Genomic DNA, 17,710 nt, shown 5'->3' on the forward strand with positions numbered 1-17,710 from the left:
TACAAATTCATGGTTGATTTCTTGCGTTTGTTCCCATTACCTACAGAAATAAATACATGGTGGTATTTTATTATAGAAAAATAAATAAGATAAAATCCACTCTATTCATTGATACTCAAACTGTGAGGCATTTTCGATTCATGTGATCTTATAACTTGGGTAACACTGGCATTTTATTCTCTGACATAAAATAAAATCATTGTATGTTACATTATGGACCTACCATTTCCAACTCAAGCAAGACAAACACCAAGAGGTGACCCTACAATAGCACTTTATCACCCCCTTGTGGAATAGCCTGAATTTACTCAGGGCTCTGCCACTGGATTTCAAAACATAGGCCTCTACAGGACTGATGATTCATACAGTCAATTTCTGTGCCATTCCATTGACCCAAATTGCTCCTTGAATAGTTTTCTACTCACAAGCACAGTGAAGGAGAACTGACCTTTCCCTCTTTGTGCTCACTTCATAAAGCTGCGAACAAAACTTAATGCAACTCTTCAGCGCGGCTATTTCCGGAGCTTCCAAAGCGTCTCGAAAAATGTAACACTTCAAGTTGACAGGTCACCCCTGACTTCTCCCACAGCAGCTCTCAGGCTCGTAGGACAAATGGTCACACGTTGCTCATGGTCGTAGTGGATGACTAAGAGGCCAACACTGCTCTGTGACCTACAGAGTGTATCACCACCCACTGTTCTCACAACTTCATGTGCTTCTGCAGAGGATCTTCTTTTGGGAGACAATGAGCTCAAACTGAAACTCATCCACCATTTATACAAACATTTAAGACCAACAGGTCATAAAGTAACTCTTTTTTTTTTTTTTTGCTGATTTCATTGCGTGTTGTAATCAGATCAATTAAATACCTAATGACCTCCATATCCAAGACAATGCAAGTGCTTTTTCTGAAATTAAGTCTATTTGTGCATTCTTCTTAAAACCCCATCTTTACTTTCAAGGAGACTACCACCTGATCATTTCCCTCCCCTGCGGCTGAACGAGCAAATGAGCCGTGTTAAAGGTCGTCTTTAAATGCTGACCTTGTTGTGCAAAAGGTCATGTTGTTTTTCGCTCGGTTGATTTCACACATTGACCGTGACTGTCTGGCCCAGCAGTGACTCGGGGGCATTCCAGCCGACAGCTCAACATGTGCAGTGGGAGCACTACTCCAAAAAAAAAGAGGAAAACCCACAGTAGTTCGGGATATTTCCAGAGGAAATTACTTATGTGGATATTTCCCAAACTGAGAGATTGCAATCATACAGTTTTATCTGGGTTGCACGCACGACTGCGACGTCCCACACTGGAGGTTTACACGCCGACAGTTATGTAAATTTTTTTCTGCTTTTAAAAATTGAGGCTAGAGAAACTAGTCTGATGCTGTTGCAATTTCACCAATTGTAAAATAAAATAAAAACTTCTGGTAGTCTTGTGAAAAGGCTTGGCAGACCATGAGAGAAGGAGGCGGGCATTTGACTGAGAGAGAGCATTTATGAGCCTGTATGTGTCTATGTGTTCAACTTCCACCTATGCAATGAGGCCCCTCCACCACTCTGTCATCGCGAGGGCCCACATGGAAGCGATTATGCCGTGCAGAGAGTGAAATTACAGAGTGAACCTGCGGAACTGGAACCGTCCTATTTCCACTCACTCATTCACTGTGATTTACACACAAGAACACAAGCTCTGCAGCACGTACAGCCGAGTGGACACACACACGCAGATAGAGAAAGACAGATGAACACACACACACTCAAGCGGGAGCTCCGCTGCCACCTTGCCTGAAGCTGTACATTTCCACTGCTGGCTCTGTCGGGACAAGGCCGCAGTGTGCTCGCCTCCCCGCCTTATTCCCTCTCCTGGACTGGAGAGGGGTGGGGGGACGGGACGGGACCTGGGCTGTAAATTCCTCAAAAAGAGCTGCTAAGAGGGCCTCCGTTAAAAGAGGGAGGGGAGTCGGCGCTCGCCAGAGAGGAGCCCACTCAATAAGTCATCATCAAAGCCTGAGGCCTAACATGGGGCCCACGGGAGAGTAAGAGAGAGGATTAAGGCAGAGCGACCTCATTCTGTTTAATAGTTTACCTGCAGATCCAAGCGCTAAGAGGCGACACTGCATTTAAGGGGCAGTAAGAATAATTTTACTGCCTCGTAATTTATCCACAGGGGATTAATTGAGTTATCAATTAAAAGCTCATGTGTAACTCCATAGCTCTTGAGTTCTGTGACTTCCTATAGCTTCATAGCCCCTGCTGCATTTGAACTGAATTCCCTTTCGTCAAATCAGCATCCAACTGCTCATTTCAGTGAGGAAGAACAATGTTGTGCCGGAAGGTGGAAGATCTGTCTGTCTGCAGATCCATCAGCTTCAGCTGCGCCTCTCACATCGACTTAATCAACCAAACATCGCAAGTGAAAACACAGACACTTCATCCCTCCTTGTGTCATCATTTGCTTCTCGCAGCATCAACCAGAGAGTTTATGAGCGTGGCGTGCTTGTTTATACACTGTGGTGTCTGGATGCACATTAACTATTCCCTCCCATACACACACACACCCCTCCCAGTCAAGCCCATTATTATCCCAAGGCGTGCTGCAGGCTCCCAAAATATCTGTCAGGCAGCTGCCGGCACCTCTCTGCTCAGCAGCTGGAGCGGCTTTCAGGAACTCCCTTCACTTTCTACTCTGATAAGATATACACCAGAGAGGTGGGGGAGGCGAAATAGCCTCCCCTAACATCAGTGGGTCAGCCTCTTCCAGTCTGTTGTGTTTGTACTCTTGTCAAAACCCCCCCTGAGTGGTCGGTGCACTCATGTGCAATAAAATTCCCAGACAAATGGTGTGCAGGAGGCACCAAAAAGAGCCACCAAGAATGTTGAGTTAGGACTAAACTTCTGTCCACAATTCCTGCTGTATTGCCAATGGTATTTAAGCAATATGATGTGGAAATGTGTAGCTTAGTGGTGATTCTTTATTGACAATATCTCAGCTATAAAAGAAACCAGGAGTATGAATTACTTATAAATATTAAAAACAAATGAATTCCTGCTATCTCGTGTTATTGTTTTTAACTAGTGTTAGTTTTGCCTTGTAGTTCTTGATCAGCAAAACACAATTGTGACCTCAGAGGAATACTACTTTGTTTTGTGTTGTGATTTTGATGTAAAATAGCTGAATGTTTTCAGGTTTTTATCAGAGACTGTTTATAAAGATGGACGACTCGTCTCCACTTCCTCCCACCATTCAGTAATGAAGCTAAAATAGCCTGGATAGGAATGCCGCCATCTTGCACAGTAGCGATCAGGGTACGGAGCCGCAGCAGCAGCAAGGTCTTTTGATGCATGTGCTCGATCATTTATGAGTCAGTCTCAGCTGTTTCTCTTCTTTTTTTATAGCATTAAAACAACTAATTAGAAACCACACACTTGGACATAGCTACACTTTATGTCTTTGCTTACAATTTATTTGAAATTTACTTTTTAGTTTGGACAATGTCTCATCTGCTCACATGGAGAAGGCAGGATTTATAACCTAAACAGCAGCCAACCATCTTTACATGTAATATTTTTCAGTGAACAACACGGCTCTGAAAGAGTGAGGCAGTTGAGTTAAAAAGATAAATGGAGAAAAGCAGGACACCTCCTGATGCAGACTGTCAGGCCCAGTATTTATGGCTGGAGGACCTGAATCATACTCAGAATTCAAACCTTCAGTTTCCTGTCAACGTGTTGCGCTCCGTCCCACTCAGAGTGGACACCTCCAACGGCAACGATAAGAGGAGAGGGGACATATTGCACTTGCTGTCAAGCTTTCAAACAGACAGCAAGACAGATATACAATGTGCACTCTGGAAAATCCAAGCAGCTCTCCGATGGTTAGGATAATGTATGACTGCAACTAATCCAGTGTTAGCCCTCGGAGCATGAGCTCTTCCTGACTTTGTGCCAAGATTTGATTAGAAACAGACTTACTACATGTCTGGGTGGGTTTTTTTTTACTTTTCTTTCCTCCTATTTTCTCTTTTCCTTCATGTGGCCTGATACTTATATGGTTAAAAAGAAATAATGTTCACGCTACATTGGCACATACATGTACATGTACTTGAACAATGGCTGCACAGTAACAGTGGGAACTCTGGCGCTTCTGACTAACAACATGATCCTCCTCTAACATGCCAAGGCCCTCTTGCAATGAGAGCGACACCATAATATCAAGTCAAAAAGCATTCTTGCTGTCTTCCCCCTCGATCCTTGGCTTGTCCCTTCTTGCCCTGAAGCAAGCAGGAAACGGCTGCATGCAAGATTTAAGATCTGAGATCAGCAACATGGGAGACGGCTGCCACTGAAAAACTGGGCACAGACATTAAAGTGAACATAATCTACTTGTGAAAGCTGCCACTTCTTATGGGATTAATATCAACAGCTTTATACAATAGGTTTTATAAATTATAATCCTGATGGTTTTACATTTAGCAAGAAGTTCTCTGAAGGCAGGTAAAGTCTGCGTACATGTTCATGCAACGCACACAACAAGATTTACTGAGAGAAAATGACTTAGCCAATTTTTTTTTTGTTTCCTGGCGTGAGTTGAATGCTGAACATCTGATTCCATTTAGTTCTGACAATTTGAGATCCAAAGTTTAAGCTGAAATATTCACAAAATCACAGTCACGTCTCTCCTCATTTAGATTCCCCCTTTTCTTCCCTCCTTTGTTGTTTTCCCCCGAAGAAAGACAAAAGCGACCAAATAATGTAGAATTTTTCCATCACGCACTCCAAACCCCTCCACCCTAAAAACAATCTCGCTCCCTCCACCACCAGCACTCCACCCACATGCAGCTTCTCCTCATTCTCTCGCTCTTCGTTCGCTTGCCTTGCTTCAGTGCAAAGCCAAACAAGCCAGCTATTAAGTTGAGTTAAGCGCAGGAAGTGGGCCTTCGGGCCAGAAGGCACTGTTTACAAGGAGCTAGTCAGGTTTCAGCAGCGCTTTGAAGTGAGCAGCACACAGGAGACTGTCTGTCACTAACCAAAGGCCCAGCACCACTCCACTGACTCACTCGCATTCCCCCCATTCATTTGAGCGCAGAGAGAGGGAGGGTGACGGCTGAGGGGGTATAAGATGGCAGAATGAGAGGAGGCCACAGGTAGATTTATGGTTTTTCCCCCCGCAGATTATCTTCTCCCACCTTTAATCAGTCTGACTTGTCTATTATTACAACCCATCTTTATTTAACCCCAGATAAGGATACAAGAAAGACAAATATCAACTTGTTCCACAGGTCATGACATTTACGAGAGCTGTTGCTCTGCTATACGCACATATCACTAATTATACTGCAACCTATTGAAGTAAGTCTCATGGCATCATGTTCCCCTCTATACACCTTTAGAAAAACAATATGAACGCATGCACACACACACACACACACACACACACACACACACACACACACACACACACACACACACACACACACACACACACACACACACACACACAGTACTGTACGTGCTTGTATTTCTCAAAACGCCCATGGGCCTCTGCTCTGAGGCAGGAGGATCAACTTTCTCCAACACACCCATCATGTACTTCATGACATCACCGCAGACGAGGTTCGGTTTCAGCCATGCATTGCTTGGGGGATTCCAACTTGGCACGCAGCAGTGGCTCCAGAGGATCAACCCAACAGCAGAGCTGAACACCCTTGTTTTCCCTTCACCCAAACAGGCAGGAACATTTTCACAACAGCGCAGACGAACTTCTCTAACCAGATGATTCTTGTTGATTTACCCGAGCCCTCTCTAACAACAGGGCAAAAGGCGAGGGTGTGTGTGTGTGTGTGTGTGGGGGGGGGTCTTTTGTTTTGTTTAGCACTTGGAGGCGATGTTAGTGTTCATGTGTGAGGAAGTCATCCGTCGCATTCTTACAGATCGGCACCTGTTCCTCTGACGCAAAACATGTAGATGTTAAATATTTCAGTATGTAAAGATAGAGAAGTGATGACTTTCGTTTTTTGTTTTCTTTACAGGAAAGAGGTGTGTTCAGTTGACAGTCCCACAAGGAACTCATTCCTTGTATTTCCCAGAGGGCTACTGTCTTGTGTAAAAAGTCAAGTTTCCATTAAGAATTCCAATAATCTCTTTTACTGTTGCCTGCCAGTCTGAGGCAACAGATGTTCAGGTGTGACACAACCCTCCCTCGCCCCCTTCAGAAAACAACACGGCTGCACCTTTATCAAATAATTGAACTCGCCCTAAAGTCTTTAATTGTTAAGAAATACTGAAAACAAGGAGGGGCAATAATTAAAACTTGAGAAAGACACTTTTAACTAGGAATTCAGAATCGAGCATTTGATATGGTTATTTGCTGATATCTGAGACTCAGCACATGTTTTTGGTTAGAGAGGAGTGGGCTGAACTGAGAAGCTTCTTGGACATCACCCAACAGACTGAAATGTTGACATTCTTTTAATCCATTAAAAAAAAGTATAACCAGTGATTAATAAAAAAGTATCATGTCCTTTGGTATGTGGCATTTTCTTACAGTGCAAAAGTAAAGCAGGTACACTGGCAAATAAGGAAAAAAAAAGTATTTACTTTCTTTAAATACAAATATATAATTTCATGTTTTTACAAATACTATTTACAGTCTTGGTTTTAATTACACGTGAAATGTTTCGGCAGGGAGAATAAACAATCATTGCTCCACAGCTCATTTCCCTCCTTTCTGAGTTCTTGGCTGGTGGATCATCACTCCCCTCGACTTTATGGAGGCTTTGAGAAAAGAGCCAGAGGGGGGGAAGGTGAGCATTTCAGCACATGGCATCCATAGCCATGCTTGTTATTTGTTCAGACAGTTAGGTTCAGGCGTTGTTTATCCAGCTTGTCCTTTTGTCAAACCATAACCCTCAGTTTGGCATGCATGTGTGGCTATTAGGCTGAGGAGAATACAAATGCTGGAAGAGCTAAAGGCTACTCATTGTGCTACTTACCTATCACACGAGAAACAGGTAATAATACACAAGTTAGTCCCGGGAACATACAGATTTATTCTACACAGTGGTCTCTCCATGTTTGCCATTTGTCAGCCTTGTGTAGAACTTGTGCCAGGAGTGCAGAGTCTTTCCAGACCAGATCCAAAACCCAGAGGTGATCCCTACAATCAGCGTCATCAGGTACTTGATCATGTAGACAGTGAAGTCCGGGGTCATGCGGGGCCCGGTCTGCACTGGGCACTGGATGGCCAGGCCCCTGCAGTTGTGGCCGACCCAGCTGCGCTCCCAGTGCGGGCGGAAGGCCTGCTCGTAGAAGAAGCAGGCGATAACGATGGTGGCGGGGACGGTGTAGAGCACGCTGAACACCCCGATACGCACCATCAGCCGCTCCAGCTTCTCTGTCTTGGTGCCATCGTGTTTCATGATAGTGCGAATCCTAAACAGCGACACGAAGCCGGCCAGCAGGAACGAGGTCCCGATGAAGAGGTAAATGAAGAGAGGGGCCAACACGAAGCCCCGCATGGGGTCCAGGTTGCTGAGACTGACGAAGCAGACGCCGCTGAGCATATCGCCTTCGATCTGCCCGATGGCCAGGATGCTGATGGTCTTGACGGCCGGCACTGCCCAGGCTGCCAGGTGAAAATACTGGGAGTTAGCCTCAATGGCCTCGTGGCCCCACTTCATACCTGCTGCCAGGAACCAGGTGAGTGATAGGATGACCCACCAGATGGAACTGGCCATGCTGAAGAAATAGAGCATCATGAAGAGGATGGTGCAGCCTTCTTTTTTGGTGCCTTGGACGATGGTCTTGTAGCCATCAGGGCTGAAGCTCTCATTGCACACCACCTTGTCCCCCAGGAAGTAGCCAGCTATGTAGGCTATGGAGACCATGGTGTAGCAGCCAGACAGGAAGATGATAGGCCGCTCAGGGTATCTGAAGCGCTGCATGTCAACTAGATAGGTGGTTACTGTGAATAAAGTAGATGCACAACAAAGCACAGACCAAACCAGGATCCATATGCGGGAGAAATGAATCTCTTTGTCAGTGAAAAACATGTGACCACTGCTCCTTGATGGCTCACAGGGCGCTGCGCAGTCATTCACCTCTAAAAACTTGTAGTTCAGATACGTGGGCACTCTGAGGATAGAAGGGCACCTGAGGGGTCTCTCCTGTGTGGAGACAACAGAGATGTCGTGGGTGTCCGACGCGGCCACGACGGGTGGGACGGTGGCGGCGGAGGAGTCGTTCTGGCCCACACAGATCTGTCCGTCTCCGAGCACAGGGAAGTTCTCGCAGCGCAGCCGGTCCGGCCACTGGAAGCCGAACTTATTCATGAGCGCCTCGCAGCCCTGCTTGGCTCTCTCGCAGATGGACCTGCAGGGAGGGATGGCTTTCTCCAGAACGGTGCACACGGGCGCATACATGGAGCACAGGAAGAACTTCAACTCTGGCGAGCACTGTACCTTTACGAGAGGGTAAAACTGGTGCACCTCCAGTCCTGCGTCCTCCTGGTTGTAGTGGCCCACTAAGTTGGGCATGATGGTTTGGTTGTAGGCTATGTCCGTGCACAGGGGAATTGTGATCGGCTGACAGAATCCATGCTCCGGGACGACTATTCCGTTGTCCCCGTGATACTGCGCCGATATCAGCAGAGGCAGCAGGAGCGCGACACACCAGCAAAAAGTCATCCTCCCAAGTTTAACACTTTGTCCTGATTGACTTTCTGTAAAGTTGTGTAGCATCGGTTGTGCAAGATGTTCAGCGAGAGTAACTTTGTGAAAAGAAAAAGTTTTCAGGGTGAGGAGCTGGACGCTGTTCTCTTTGTGTCTGATCTCAACTCTAACTTTTTTCTTTCTGCTTCAGCACTGACAAGTCAGCCGCAGTACGCAACGTAACATCCGGTAACAAACTTCAAAATAAAACAAAAGTCTTGATAGTCAAAAACTTCCGTTCAATGAATACACAATCTATGGTTGAAGGTTATGCCACGACAATAGCAAGTACTTAATATAATACAATTAGTAAAATCAGGAGTTTTAGCAGTTTAATTGTTTCAGTTGACCCAAATAATACATTCACATAAACATTTAACTCAACAGTTAATTGACATATATAAATAATGAATCAATCAAATTTTATTTGTATAGCCCATATTCAAACATCAAATTTTTTCCTCATAGGGCTTTAAAAAAGTAATGATCCACTGCCGCCATCAGGATCCACCATCAGCTGCCACCTCGATCATGGTCCACCACTACCATCAGATGTGCCATTACTATCATGATCAGCCAAGACTATACAGCGTCTGCCATCACATTATTATTATCCTCAATAATAATAATAATAAAAAAAGTATACGCTATATACATTGCTTTAATCCATACAACCCATATTGTACAGATATATAATATAATTAAATATAAACTGTAAAATACAACCAACATGTACAACCTGTTAAACTGTATTTACTCAAAGTTGTTAGATTCTGTTACACATCTGATAATAAAATACGATGATGATGATTAATGATGATGATGATGTTAAAGCTGATAATGATGATGGTGATGATAGTGAAGATGATGACGGTGAAGATGATGATGATAATGATGATGGTGATGATAGTGAAGAAGATGATGGTGATGATGATGATGATGATGATAATGATGATGTTGATGATGAGGATGGTGAAGATGACGAAGGTGGTGATGTTGATGATGATAATGATGATGTTGATGATGATGATGATGATGGTGAAGATGATGATGATAGTGATGTTGTTGATGATGACGATGCTGATGATGACGATGATGATTGATAATGATGATAATTGAAGATGATGATGATGATGATAATGATGATGATTGAAGATGATGATGATGATGATATCTACATACGTCCATGTTACCTATACTAAAACTGATCAGAGCCCTGAGAGTTTGGTTTTTTAGCTTTTAATGGCGGAGGGTGTGACGCATCATCCAGGTGGTCACTATCAAGTTGCTATGCGCTCCAACTTTTCTGCTTGACGTTAATTGGTCCCAGATCCAGAATCCTGTCGGACTGAGCCAATGAGCGCTCAGATCGCGGGTGACGTATGCGGGTGGGGATAAGGCCAGAGAAGTTGTGAGCTCGTGATGTTTCCGTTAGTTTCTGGACCTGCGGTGATCCTGTGTCTCCGGTGAATCTTCCTCCGGTAACTCGGTACGTTCAGGTGACGTTTGACAAATTCAACCGGCAACGACGGCTCCATTGTTCCATTGTTACCCAGTTGTTTCCCCAAAGTGGTGGGACACTGCTAGCTTAACCCACCAACGGCTAACTTACTGATTTGCCTCTGAAAAATGATCTGCTAAGAACCTCTGCGCGACCCCTGAGCTCTCATGGTTGCTAATCACGAGATTATATACATATGTTATAATTTATTATAACTCAGAGGGTCTTCTCTCGTTGTGTCAGGTCCGAAATGGAGCAAAGAATCAGATCAGGTTCAATGGACTTCGGTTCATTTGACGGGCAACAGAGTTTATTTGCAAATTCACTCTTCCCAACATGCCAGCGTCAGGTAAGCTGTGTCCCTGGATCATGATGAACAACATGTCGGGTAAAGGCCTAAAGGTGGTTGATTTCATTTTCCCCCAAAATGGCCACAGGAGGGATTTAGAAGTCTTTCATTTTTATGAATACACTTTTGAGTAGTAATGCTGACACTACAGCTTAGCCACAGTAGACAGACATTTCATGATGGGAATCATATTTTAAATGAACTATTTTTAACATCAGTTCATTCACTCATCCATTGTTTTTTGTCTTTGTACACTTAAGATTATTGATACAAGTAGAATTCTGTTCTGATAAAGCTGTACTGATAAAAATGAGTTATTATCAATACGTTATTGGAATTGTTACAAATAATTATTGGCCTTATTAAAACGTTTGTTTTCTCTCATTCTCTGATCAGAGTGACTGTAATTTTGTATTTTGTGAATTACTGATATAATTCGGCAAACACTGCTTAGTTACTGGTAGTAAACCAATGATTTAACTATGTAGGCTGATTACCTGTGCGTTTGCTTGGCTGTGTTTACTTTGACACATTTTTATATCCATTTATACCAGAAGCATAGTTTAAGAATTTTTGGATTGTTGTATCTGAGACAGTTTCCTTCATTACTGATCATAGAAATGATTGTATGTTCTGTGAAGTGTTCAAAAACAATGACAATCATTTGTATTGCTTATGGTGATGTCTTACAAAGTTTCTTGCCTTACAGCCCTATTTAAAATGAAATAAAAGACTTATAATTATACATTTTTTATCTGCTAATTTATTATCTACCACCTTACTAATGAACTAATGAACTAATTATGTAACCTTTAATTGTCTCAGCAGTATTCATGAAGAGTTTGATGCCTCTGTGGCAGCTACAGCCATTCTTTCAATTAAATCTCCTAATTCTCACGAACCTGACTTGTGTGAGAAAAGAAAAACTTTATCTTTCCAGGTGAGCTTCAGTGTGATTGCTTATCTCTCTTTCAGGCCAGTATAAATGAAGGAGGTGGAAACAGCGGGAAAACAACATCATCCTCCCCGTTTGTCCCTGGTGTCCGAATGCAGGACAAGGACACAGCATCATATGTGCCCTGGTCTCACAATGCTCATGACGATCCATATCAACTTTTCAACTGTGTCCCGAGCTGTACTGTAACAAGGTATTCAATTAATCATGTTCAAGGTAATTCACTTGGGCATAATCCCAAATGTAGTGTGTGTGTGTGTCAGCTTTTATTCTGAATTCAGAAGTTATTCAGTATATTGGGAGCAGGTTTTCTTATGGAAGAAAAACACACAGGTTTTTCAGCCATACTGTTAAATTTGTGCCTTCAAAGTAAAAGGAAAGTCAGAGTGCAATTTTGATGAAATATTTTCTTTTCCTTTCAGGAAACCAACTCATGACATGAATTACGATGGAGAGACAGTTTTACAAGGTCTTGTGTCAAATATTTTGGATGAAGCCAGTTCACGGCACAGCTACACTGAAAGGTATGTCAAGGTTTAAAGCTTTTATTTTTTGGGGTTGGGTTTATGATTTACAGTTTGTATTAAATTAATTTAATATCACATTCTTTAGCAAATTAAATATATTTGATATTAAATATTTATATTTATTTAACATGTATCAGTTTTGTAGTTTTTAATACATGTTTGGTATTAGTTTCCTAAACATAGACATTAAAGAAAATCCTCAATTCGTCTCTAGGAACCCACCTACATTTTGTCAGTCGTTCATGGCTGGTGATCATGACAGCTTTTGTCGTAGAGACTCTCCAAACATGTGCGAGCAGACATTTGGCATGCTCCATGAAGACAGCTTGGTTGAACAATGGAAAATCACCAGTCCTACAGTGTCAACACAAAGTACTCCGGCAATGCTGACCCAGAAACAGCTGGTGGGAAAATTCAGCATGGTGCAGAGGGAGAGAAATGGAACAGTTAGGAAACAAATATTTAAACATGACGCCTTTCAGAATTACCTGCAAGAGCACATCAAGCAACCAGAGCCGTTCTCTGCAGCTGTAAACCTCCCAAACCAATACCAGATCAAGGTGACCCCTAATAGAGGGAACATTGGGAGCATGAACCAGTATTCAAAGCATCACATCCTGCAAAGCCAGATACAGGACAAATTCAAACCACAGATGCAGAGAGAAAAGAAGATGGTACATATGCCTGGCATTTTGGGAGAAGGCTTCTCTACGAGACCCCTAACCAACACAAATACAAGAGATGGAGAAAGGAAACAGGTCTTCCCTCAGAAACCATGGTTTGACTATCAGGGAGGCATTCAATCTCAAAGATTTAATAGAGAGAACAGCATGGTCAGTGCAGGGAATTCAGAGCAGTACATACCTCCAATGTCTCCTCAAAGTGACTTCAGAGGGCACCCCAGCATTCCCTTAAACTTCAGCCTCAGATCCACGCTGTCCAACGGAAGTGCTGTTTCAAGCGAGGATTTCAGGGAAATGATGACCCGCAATGCAGAGAGCACTTATCATGGCAGGGCCTTGGCTGCAACAACTCCAATGGCGATGAATCAAGAAGGACCCGCAATCCAGCTTCTTGCATACCTGGACGAGTGTAACAAGCAGTGGAGGTGTTTAAGCATGGAGAGAAAGATGGTATGTTTGTATTTATTCATTTTTTTCTATTGAACAGTATTTACAATATAGAAATTGAAATATTCAGAAACACCAGAGCTGTCAAACTTCAGCTTTAGGTGTTTTATTTTAACAGTATACATACAAATGTATTTTTTATATATATTGATGCACAATGTATGTTAGACTGAATTTAAAAACTAAAAAGATTATTTTGTCTAGATTTTTGTCATGTTCTCCCTTGTTTTCTATTCCAGACAGAGACCATCCTTGCTAAGATGTTTGTGGGGAAATGGACTGCAGCACTGAACAACACCATCATTCCAAAAACTCCACCAAACCCCACCAGAGTTGACCACCTCATTGTTAAACAGATGACGGAGCACGCAGAGGTGAGCTCCCCTTAATAAATAACTTCTATACTGACATCTACAGGTGAGTTTTTTTCACTGCAGCATTGTTATTTACTTTGTGTCAGGAGTGAACCAAAGAGAATCATTGCCCCACTTAAAATCTTACTGTAGTTTGGACCTTGTTTAAAAAGCTGTTTTATTGAAGTGGTGGGTCGTTATTAAGTAGTGTCCTCAAATCATATATTCGCTTCATATATTTGCTTTAGTTGTACCGTTGTCGTCTTAAAACAATTACATGGGGAATTGTAATGGTTGTTTTTGCTGGTGTTCTGCAGTTGGCCAGCCTTCTGTATAGGATGGAGTATCTGTGTAACATTCCCATCCACATCAACATCCGCACAGCCCTGAACAAGTATCATGAGGCTATTTGCAGCGCCCAGGCAAGACTCAAGCAAATCGCTATCATGTCCAAACCTCAGCAGCAGAGAGCTCACGTCACAGACAGCCAAGGTAAATCGTATTATATTGATCGACATGCATTCTTCTTTACGATATGCTGCCAGTCCTAATTTGCTTCGGTTTCATAGACCTCCTGTTGGTCATCACACTCAAGCACCTAGCTGCCACCACGAGGAAGTTCCGCGCAGCCCTCTGGTGTGTTGTCCAGTTGACGCTGCTGCAACCTGTCAAGAGGCAGGATGACCATGTCAACAAGGAGGCGTCACACAGAAATGGGAACACCTCTCCATTCCAGGGAAACTCCTTCAGGTTTTGACTCAGCAGTGAGTTAAAGGTCCTGATTAAATGAAATCCACCATATTACCATTTATTGGCAGCCAGGTGATGAAATTAATGATTTGTGACAGTTGTGTTCGGAAGTACCTGTGATGTTATTTATCCTGCTGCATCTCAACTTCAGTTATCATTTAAAACTTAGTGTCCGTTCCAAACTAACATGAGTCTTGCTCCTTCGTTGTATTTTAAGGCACTATTTATCTGGAAGATTTCAGTGAATTCTTCTTTGTTTTTACTTGTACTATTTATTATTATCTATTGGCATGTAGTGAGACCTCAGTTCTGTTAATTCTTAAGCAACAATTGATAAGGAAGAAAAAGGATAAGGGAAGTAGTTGTTCTATAATGAACATGCTAATTATTCATGTTTTCTAAAATGTTCCATTAAATTTTCTGCAGCTTCAGTTTTTCTCATGAAACATTACCATCTTTTAAGAAAAACAAGTTCTATTTTATCTTGATCAGCAATATGATGAAAGTTTGAATTGTTTTATATGAAAAGTGAGTGTTTTAAATGTAATCTAAATATAATTTAATCACATTTTCTCTAGAAGACACCAAGTATTAACAGATATTATTCTGTTTTCATAAAGCTAAGTCAGAAGGACTTAGCTTTATGAAAACAAGCATCATTGTTCCATTCTTTGTACTTTTAATGTTCAAGTTATAATTGTTCCCCATTTGTTGTGAACATTTCAAAATAAAGCAGTCGTTGAATTTTTTTTTTCCTTTTTATTACTTTAAAAATGTTCAACCTCAAACACTCAGATGTTTGCAGTACAATTTAGCAAACTGCTCCTTTGTTATAATTCTCAGACGAAACGCAGCTATGCATATAAATGTGCCTTTACTGTGAAGTTGTACAGAAATAAAAGGCAATTAATGCATAAAAAAATGGCACAGAAGATGGGAGCAGAAAAAGGACTTCGCTCTATTTTCACCATCTAATTTGATCATTTCAGGGGTAACCGCATCAAAGCATGTTCCCCACTTTCCATCAACATACAATCCTACATCTGCTTGTATTTGTATCCCAATGGATAAAAAATGATTTGGACATCCAGCACATTGTTCTTCATGTAAGAAGAGTGGCAGGAAGTAATTAACACAGAGGATCTGATGACATGTTCACATACTGAAGGTGCCAATGAGGTTGAGCTAAAAAGAGGCGATGACTTTTCTCATTTATTTTTGTCTTGTAACAAAACCTCACAAACAAAATGTCCTTTCGCTTGGTTTTATCTTTTACGTTCGCCTTTCTGTGTGCGCTTCTTCTCCTTCTCTTTCCTGTCTTGTTTGGCCAGTTTGTCCTTCTCTCGCTGCATCTTGTCCGTTTCTTTCTTCTTCTGAGCGTCCTCGCGAGCTTGGTCCCTCTTTTGCTTCTGTCTGTTCAGCACTTGCTCCACGTTGGTGTTCTTAAACAGGGCTGACACTTACAGTGAAGGACAGTTGGATGGAAATACTGTATTTTTTTTACTGCATATTCTGTCTGGAGGAGTAAATGGCTGTGAGTTAATCATCAGGGTAGTCAGGGTAATGGCACTACTGCACTATTCAATCAAACTGCAACCAGTAACACTGAACACCGTGTGATTATAAATAGCCCCTGATCCTGAAGAGCTGAAGAAAGGATACATTTGTCACCTGGGGGTTTATTAGCAGTTGTTTGCTCCTCTTCCTCAGCTTCAGTGCTTTTGTTAAGGAAACAACAGAATATATGGAGTAATTTGAATGTTATGTATGTATGTATACACATATATATATATATATATATATATATATATATATATATATATATATATTTTTTTTTTTTCCCCCTGAAACATGTTCAACAACTTTCTTACAGCACACTTAATCAAACATTGAAAATTGAAGTAAAATGTATGGACCATTGTGGAAATTTCTGACTGGCCTTCCTGTCATTAGGATGAGCAAAATCAAGGATATTCCTCTTCATCCGTTACGTTAGCGTATTGAGCGAGGAGAGCCTCTTTCCTTTTCTTCGACTCCTCGGACACCTCCTTCTGTTTCACCACAATCTGAGCTTGTTTCTCTATCATACTGGCGATGGCCTGGACCTCGGCTGCAGAAAAGGAATAACAGTCAAACTTTACACAAACAACAATAACATGTATTGATTTCTTTTATAATCTTCATCTTATATAACTATATATAGCTTTAAAGCAACTTTTGACTCCATTATTACCAAGGAGTTTTCATCTGTGTTGGTTTTATTATTTGGGAGGATTACGCAAGAACTACTGAGGAAGCCAGGGTAGAAGCTATTGGATCTTGGTGCTGCTCTGGATCAGAGGTCAGATCCCAGAATTAATTGTAAGATAGGACATTCTTCATCATTTTTGTTGATACCTCACAAAATAATTCATGGATCTTAATGAACCAACAATGTCCTCCAAGAGAAGTTAAATTAAATCCGTTCGACAAGGTCTCTTGGAGAAAAACACCTTAAAACTCAATGAGTTTAGGAATGTGGACGAGGCAGAGTTACATAAAATACCATCATCAGCATCTCCTCTGGCCGCTGATCGGCTTCGACACTCCGTCCACTGCTTGATGATCTGGTTACAGACGTCTTCCAAGGTGTCCTCAGTCTGTGAACAAAAGTAAAAGTTCAGGACAAGTAAAAGCTCAATGACTTTCTACACTCGCAGGATGTATGCTGTGGTATTGTGACCTCATGTCTGACGGAACAGTTATTTTTTAGCTTAGTCTAAATTTTACAAAACTTGTGCTTCGAACAAATGGCACGGCTGCATTTGGAAGACTTCCTCTAAGGCACATACGTGAACCCCCTTAAGGAGTTGTTCCAGTACAAGACCACGGTTAAGTGATTTTTGAATGGGGTTTGGCGAAGCAGGGTAGAACAACTTGGATCGTTAGCTACTGCACATGGGCCTCAGCTGAAGAAACACTGCTGTGTGGTGTAAGGACATCTTGCTCCAGAAATGACGGCTGACATCAGCGCTGTCATTTGGTCCCGCCCGGCAGAGACGGACAGCAACACATGAGAGCAGGGACACGCCGCTTGGATAATCACCAGAAATGCGGATAAAATCCCTTGAAGCGCGTCCTCTTTCTCCTCGTCGCTCTCGTCTTCTTGTAGGACCCCTAATATATACGTCCCGTACACCTCACGGTCCACTTCCAACGAGTCCAGTCGATCATTTAGCCAGCTTTCAAACTCCCCGGCGTCTGACATGGGCGCGGCCATCTTGGACCTGTGGGGTCTTTCGGTAGCGCACGGATGTCCTATGTGACTGCCTGTTGAAAAAGAAGGTAAAAACAAAACTTCTTACATTTTTTAAACCTCTTCGTGCATTTGAATACACTTTATTTTTGATTGTAAAATGGTTGGAGCTTATTGTGAATCTGTATCCGTGCTCATGAAAC

General features: G+C 42.3%; 3 protein-coding genes and 1 long non-coding RNA gene across 5 annotated transcripts in view; 2 read left to right on the forward strand and 2 right to left on the reverse strand.

Moving 5' to 3' along the window:
* Window positions 1-6,454: 6,454 nt before the first annotated feature.
* fzd2 (frizzled class receptor 2) lies at window positions 6,455-8,865 on the reverse strand. Its single transcript, XM_020113633.2, has one exon. It carries the CDS (start codon window positions 8,735-8,737, stop codon window positions 7,052-7,054), a length of 1,686 nt encoding a protein of 561 aa, XP_019969192.1. The 5' UTR covers window positions 8,738-8,865; the 3' UTR covers window positions 6,455-7,051.
* Window positions 8,866-10,070: 1,205 nt separating this feature from the next.
* moto (minamoto) lies at window positions 10,071-15,020 on the forward strand. Of its 2 annotated transcripts, XM_069525655.1 has the most exons (8): window positions 10,080-10,196; window positions 10,452-10,557; window positions 11,533-11,705; window positions 11,935-12,036; window positions 12,254-13,172; window positions 13,409-13,543; window positions 13,840-14,014; window positions 14,092-15,020. In XM_069525655.1, the coding sequence occupies exons 2-8, from the start codon at window positions 10,459-10,461 to the stop codon at window positions 14,277-14,279; spliced, it is 1,791 nt and encodes a 596-aa protein (XP_069381756.1). In that variant the 5' UTR covers window positions 10,080-10,196; window positions 10,452-10,458; the 3' UTR covers window positions 14,280-15,020. The 2 variants fall into 2 exon arrangements, with proteins under 2 accessions (XP_069381757.1, XP_069381756.1); XM_069525656.1 differs by lacking the exon at window positions 10,452-10,557 and having other exon boundaries at window positions 10,071-10,196.
* A 451-nt stretch (window positions 15,021-15,471) lies between these two features.
* Window positions 15,472-17,561, reverse strand: ccdc43 (coiled-coil domain containing 43). The gene is made up of 5 exons (XM_069525657.1): window positions 17,358-17,561; window positions 16,818-16,911; window positions 16,247-16,382; window positions 15,935-15,987; window positions 15,472-15,725 (listed from the first exon to the last, which is right to left on the reverse strand). Exons 1-5 carry the CDS (start codon window positions 17,529-17,531, stop codon window positions 15,538-15,540), a joined length of 645 nt encoding a protein of 214 aa, XP_069381758.1. The 5' UTR covers window positions 17,532-17,561; the 3' UTR covers window positions 15,472-15,537.
* The window catches only part of LOC109642162 (uncharacterized), a 94,938-nt gene continuing 94,685 nt past the window's right edge, over window positions 17,458-17,710 (forward strand). The window contains exon 1 of the long non-coding RNA XR_011241182.1: window positions 17,458-17,596. This is a non-coding gene — a long non-coding RNA (uncharacterized lncRNA). The remainder of the gene's footprint in view (window positions 17,597-17,710) is intronic.

The sequence above is a fragment of the Paralichthys olivaceus genome, chromosome 5, assembly GCF_024713975.1.
Source record: "Paralichthys olivaceus isolate ysfri-2021 chromosome 5, ASM2471397v2, whole genome shotgun sequence".
NCBI lineage: Eukaryota > Metazoa > Chordata > Actinopteri > Pleuronectiformes > Paralichthyidae > Paralichthys > Paralichthys olivaceus.

Bases quoted from the DNA above. Each gene is read 5' to 3' on its own strand.
- fzd2 (XM_020113633.2), bottom strand. From the start codon at position 8,737: ATGCTACACAACTTTACAGAAAGTCAATCAGGACAAAGTGTTAAACTT.
- ccdc43 (XM_069525657.1), bottom strand. From the start codon at position 17,531: ATGGCCGCGCCCATGTCAGACGCCGGGGAGTTTGAAAGCTGGCTAAAT. The intron at 16,912-17,357 runs GTGATTATCCAA...TTTTGTTCACAG, and splicing joins GGATTTTATCCGCATTTCTG to ACTGAGGACACCTTGGAAGA. The intron at 15,988-16,246 runs ATATCCTTGATT...TAACAAAAGCAC, and splicing joins AACGTAACGGATGAAGAGGA to TGAAGCTGAGGAAGAGGAGC.
- moto (XM_069525655.1), top strand. From the start codon at position 10,459: ATGGAGCAAAGAATCAGATCAGGTTCAATGGACTTCGGTTCATTTGAC. The intron at 12,037-12,253 runs GTATGTCAAGGT...ATTCGTCTCTAG, and splicing joins CGGCACAGCTACACTGAAAG to GAACCCACCTACATTTTGTC. The intron at 14,015-14,091 runs GTAAATCGTATT...TCGGTTTCATAG, and splicing joins TCACGTCACAGACAGCCAAG to ACCTCCTGTTGGTCATCACA.